At 53.1% G+C, this 6,000-nt stretch overlaps 1 protein-coding gene across 1 annotated transcript in view; it reads left to right on the plus strand.

Annotated features, from left to right (window-relative positions):
- Positions 1 to 6,000, plus strand: part of nfatc4 (nuclear factor of activated T cells 4) — a 194,714-nt gene that overhangs the window by 19,537 nt on the left and 169,177 nt on the right. The window contains 1 exon segment of the mRNA XM_038775357.1: positions 1,834 to 1,996. Within this exon segment, the coding sequence (XP_038631285.1) occupies positions 1,834 to 1,996 (163 nt within the window).

Raw genomic sequence — 6,000 nt, forward strand, 5'->3', positions numbered from 1 at the left:
CATCACGGTTCCTGAGATGGGGTTAGGTACAGAGTAAAGCTCCTGCTCCACTGTCCCCATCAAACACTCCCAGGACAGGTACAGCACGGGGTTAGATACAGAGTAAAGCTCCCTCTGCACTGTCCACATCAAACACTCCCAGGACAGGTACAGCACGGGGTTAGATACAGAGTAAAGCTCCCTCTACACTGTCCCCATCAAACACTCCCAGGACAGGTACAGCACGGGGTTAGATACAGAGTAAAGCTCCCTCTACACTGTCCCCATCAAACACTCCCAGGACAGGTACAGCACGGGGTTAGATACAGAGTAAAGCTCCCGCTACACTGTCCCCATCAAACACTCCCAGGACAGGTACAGCACAGGGTTAGATACAGAGTAAAGCTCCCTCTACACTGTCCCCATCAAACACTCCCAGGACAGGTACAGCACAGGGTTAGATACAGAGTAAAGCTCCCTCTACACTGTCCCCATCAAACACTCCCAGGACAGGTACAGCACGGGGTTAGATACAGAGTAAAGCTCCCTCTACACTGTCCCCATCAAACATTGACGAGGTGGGGACTGAGAGACATCAGTCAGTGTACAGATATCTCCCTGAGAGAGAGGGGACTGAGATACACCAGTCAGTGTTCAGATATCTCCCTGAGAGAGAGGGGACTGAGATACACCAGTCAGTGTACAGATATCTCCCTGAGAGAGAGGGGACTGAGATACACCAGTCAGTGTACAGATATCTCCCTGAGAGAGAGGGGACTGAGAGACACCAGTCAGTGTACAGATATATCCCTGAGTGAGAGGGGACTGAGAGACACCAGTCAGTGTACAGATATCTCCCTGAGTGAGAGGGGACTGAGAGACACCAGTCAGTGTACAGATATCTCCCTGAGAGAGAGAGGGACTGAGAGACACCAGTCAGTGTTCAGATATCTCCCTGAGTGAGAGGGGACTGAGAGACACCAGTCAGTGTACAGATATCTCCCTGAGAGAGAGAGGACTGAGAGGCACCAGTCAGTGTACAGATATTTCCCAGCGAGAGAGAGAGAGGGGACTGAGAGACACCAGTCAGTGTACAGATATCTCCCTGAGAGAGAGGGGACTGAGAGACACCAGTCAGTGTACAGATATCTCCCTGAGAGAGAGGGGACTGAGAGACACCAGTCAGTGTACAGATATCTCCCTGAGAGAGAGGGGACTGAGAGACACCAGTCAGTGTACAGATATCTCCCTGAGAGAGAGGGGACTGAGAGACACCAGTCAGTGTACAGATATCTCCCTGAGAGAGAGGGGACTGAGAGACACCAGTCAGTGTGCAGATATCTCCCTGAGAGAGAGGGGACTGAGAGACAGCAGTCAGTGTACAGATATCTCCCTGAGAGAGAGGACTGAGAGATACCAGTCAGTGTACAGATATCTCCCTGAGAGAGAGGGGACTGAGAGACACCAGTCAGTGTACAGATATCTCCCTGAGAGAGAGGGGACTGAGAGACAGCAGTCAGTGTACAGATATCTCCCTGAGAGAGAGGACTGAGAGACACCAGTCAGTGTACAGATATCTCCCTGAGAGAGAGGGGACTGAGAGACACCAGTCAGTGTACAGATATCTCCCTGAGAGAGAGGGGACTGAGAGACACCAGTCAGTGTACAGATATCTCCCTGAGAGAGAGGGGACTGAGAGACACCAGTCAGTGTACAGATATCTCCCTGAGAGAGAGGGGACTGAGAGATACCAGTCAGTGTACAGATATCTCCCTGAGAGAGAGGGGACTGAGAGACACCAGTCAGGGTACAGATATCTGTGTGGGAGCTGATTTGTTTTATCTCCCCTCACAGTTCCGGCTCTTTGCCCCCTCTGGACTGGCCCCTTCCCAACCAGTACGAAGCGCTGGATCTGAAGATTGAGGTGCAGCCGAAGACTCACCATCGAGCCCACTACGAGACGGAGGGCAGTCGAGGGGCAGTGAAAGCTGCGGCCGGAGGTCACCCTGTGGTCAAGGTATATTTGGAAGTGGGGGAAGCGGCCGGGTGTGAGGGAGGGGGGGTGGTGGGTGTTGCTCGATAGGGGTTGCCTCAGAGTTGAGTTCCCCATTCCCCCCCCCCCCCTTGTTATCTCAGACCTGACCCCTCACGCCTCGTGGCCACTTGCCAATATTGGGAGTATTGAGTTCAGGGCAGGGAGCAAAGTGAGAGATGCAGGGGTGGGGGGGTCAGGGGTCAGGGAATGGTGACCTTTGGCCCACGCCACTAAGTCATCAGCAGTGAAGGTAGATGGAAGGGGGGTTGGGAGGAGAGCGACACAGGTCGGGATAGAGAGAGCGAGAGAGAGGGGTCAGAGAGCGTGGGGAAGGGAATAAGAGAGTTGGTGAGAGAGAGTTGAATGGAGAGATGGAGAGAGAAAGGGAGGACGGTGAGAGAGGGTGAGGGAGAGGGAATGGAGGGAGGAGGAGGAAGGGAAGGGGAGGAGGAGGAGGGAGGGGGAGGGAGGGGTGGGGAGAGAGAGGGATGGAGACAGAGGGCTGGGGAGGGAGAAAGGGAGAGAGACTGGAGGTTGGGGAGAGAAGGGGGGTGGGGGAAAGAATGAGGGAGAGAGAGAGGGCGCAGGAGAGAGAGAGTGGGGAGGGAGAGTGAGAGAGGGGGGGGAGGGAGAGAGAAGGGAGGCAGGGGGAGGGGAGAGGTAGAGAGGGAGAGGGGAGTCGACGAGAGAGAGGGGAGTGGGGGAGAGAGGGGGAGGGAGACAGAGGGGCTGTGGGGGAGAGAGAGAGAGAAAGGGGGAGGGGGGTGGAGAGAGAACTCGGGGGAAGGGAGAGAGGGGAGGAAGAGAAAGAGGGGGGCAGGTGAGAGGTGGTGGGAGAAAGAGGGGCAGAGAGAAGGGAATGGGAGATAGAGAACAGGACAGAGAGAAAAAGGGAGGGCGCAACAGAGAGCGGGGAGGGTGGGGGGAGAGAGGGAGGGGACGAAGAAGGGGAATGAAGTGAGAGGGGAAGGGAGCAAGAGAGAAAAGAGGCAGAGCGAGTGAGAGAGCAGCATGGCGTGGGAGAGAGGAAGGGAGCGAGCGAGCGAGAAATTAGGGACAACGAGTGATAGAGATGGAGGCAGTGGCACGGAGGGGATGGATCGAGAGAGAGAGAGAGAGAAAGTGCAGCAGAAAGGAGGAGATGGGAAGAGAGGAACACAGAGAACAGGAGAGAGAAAGATGGGAAGAAAGGGAGAGAGAGAGACGGGAAGGAAGCGAGAGGGGGATGGGAAGGGAGCGAGAAAGAGAGAGTGAAAATGTTGGGGGGTGGGAATCAAGTGAGAGAGAGAGAGAGAGTGGAGGACAGAAACAGAAAGAGTCAAGAGAAAGTCACTGGGGTCATTGAAACCGGGGAATGAAAATTGTTCACAGGCGAGAGCTCTTGAAGGATTTCAAATGCAGAGACAAAAATATAGGGAATAAAAAAGAAAATCTGACAGGCCGTGGGGCTCCCAACATCCTCAAAAGGTCACAGCGTGACCTCTGGCCTAGATCACAGGCTTCAGTCATAGTTGACTGAACGGACTGCATTTCAGAGAATGATGTTTCTTTCTCCATTCCTTAATTAAGAACAGAAGCAGTGGAGTGGTGTTTTTTTTAAACATGGCTCTTTGGTGTGGTCCCAGTGTAAATATTTGAAATTGTTTCACTGCCGACTCAGTTCACAGCAGTGCATCTGTAATTATTCTCGCTGAGAATGAGAGGTTCGCACGGAGGATTCATTGCTAAACTTCAGCCCACTCCAATCTCACAGTGAGAGCAAACCTCCCTCGACACCGTCCCCATCAAACACTCCCAGGACAGGTACAGCACGGGGTTAGATACAGAGTAAAGCTCCCTCTACACTGTCCCCATCAAACACTCCCAGGACAGGTACAGCACGGGGTTAGATACAGAGTAAAGCTCCTCTACACTGTCCCCATCAAACACTCCCAGGACAGGTACAGCACGGGGTTAGATACAGAGTAAAGCTCCCTCTACACTATCCCCATCAAACACTCCCAGGACAGGTACAGCACGGGGTTAGATACAGAGTAAAGCTCCCTCTACACTGTCCCCATCAAACACTCCCAGGACAGGTACAGCACGGGGTTAGATACAGAGCAAACCTCCCTCGACACAGTCCCCATCAAACACTCCCAGGACAGGTACAGCACGGGGTTAGATACAGAGTAAAGCTCCCTCTACACTGTCCCCATCAAACACTCCCAGGACAGGTACAGCACGGGGTTAGATACAGAGTAAAGCTCCCTCTACACTGTCCCCATCAAACACTCCCAGGACAGGTACAGCACGGGGTTAGATACAGAGTAAAGCTCCCTCTACACTGTCCCCATCAAACACTCCCAGGACAGGTACAGCACGGGGTTAGATACAGAGTAAAGCTCACTCTACATTGTCCCCATCAAACACTCCCAGGACAGGTACAGCACGGGGTTAGATACAGAGTAAAGCTCCCTCTACACTGTCCCCATCAAACACTCCCAGGACAGGTACAGCACGGAGTTACAGAGTAAAGCTCCCTCTACACTGACCCCATCAAACATTCCCAGAACAGGTACAGCACGGGTTAGATACAGAGTAAAGCTCCCTCTACACTGTCCCCATCAAACAGTCCCAGGACAGGTACAGCACGGGGTTAGATACAGAGTAAAGCTCCCTCTACACTGTCCCCATCAAACACTCCCAGGACAGGTACAGCACGGGGTTAGATACAGAGTAAAGCTCCCTCAACACTGTCCCCATCAAACACTCCCAGGACAGGTACAGCACGGGGTTAGATACAGAGTAAAGCTCCCTCTACACTGTCCCCATCAAACACTCCCAGGACAGGGACAGCACGGGGTTAGATACAGAGTAAAGCTCCCTCTACACTGTCCCCATCAAACACTCCCAGGACAGGTACAGCACGGGGTTAGATATAGAGTAAAGCTCCCTCTACACTGTCCCCATCAAACACTCCCAGGACAGGTACAGCACGGGGTTAGATACAGAGTAAAGCTCCCTCTACACTGTCCCCATCAAACACTCCCAGGATAGGTACAGCACGGGGTTAGATACAGAGTAAAGCTCCCTCTACACTATCCCCATCAAACACTCCCAGGATAGGTACAGCATGGGGTTAGATACAGAGTAAATCTCCCTCCACACTGTCCCCATCAAACACCCCCAGGGCTGGTACAGCACAGGGTTAGATACAGAGTAAAACTCCCTCTACACTGTCCCCATCAAACACCCCCAGGACAGGTACAGCACGGGGTTAGATACAGAGTAAAGCTCCCTCTACACTGTCCCCCATCAAACACCCACAGGACAGGTACAGCACGGGGTTAGATACAGAGTAAAGCTCCCTCTACACTGTCCCCCATCAAACACCCCCAGGACAGGTACAGCACGGGGTTAGATACAGAGTAAAGCTCCCTCTACACTGTCCCCATCAAACACTCCCAGGACAGGTACAGCATGGGGTTAGATACAGAGTAAAGCTCCCCTACACTGTCCCCATCAACACTCCCAGGACATGTACAGCACGGGGTTAGATACAGAGTAAAGCTCCTTCTACACTGTCCCCATCAAACACTCCCAGGACAGGTACAGCACGGGGTTAGATACAGAGTAAAGCTCCCTCACACTGTCCCCATCAAACACTCCCAGGACAGGTACAGCACGGGGTTAGATACAGAGTAAAGCTCCCTCTACACTGTCCCCATCAAACACTCCCAGGATAGGTACAGCATGGGGTTAGATACAGAGTAAATCTCCCTCCACACTGTCCCCATCAAACACCCCCAGGGCTGGTACAGCACAGGGTTAGATACAGAGTAAAGCTCCCTCTACACTGTCCCCATCAAACACTCCCAGGACAGGTACAGCCCGGGGTTAGATACAGAGTAAAGCTCCCTCTACACTGTCCCCATCAAACACTCCCAGGACAGGTACAGCCCGGGGTTAGATACAGAGTAAAGCTCCCTCTACACTGTCCCCAT

The sequence above is a fragment of the Scyliorhinus canicula genome, chromosome 17 (assembly GCF_902713615.1).
Source record: "Scyliorhinus canicula chromosome 17, sScyCan1.1, whole genome shotgun sequence".
Classification (NCBI taxonomy): Eukaryota; Metazoa; Chordata; class Chondrichthyes; order Carcharhiniformes; family Scyliorhinidae; genus Scyliorhinus; species Scyliorhinus canicula.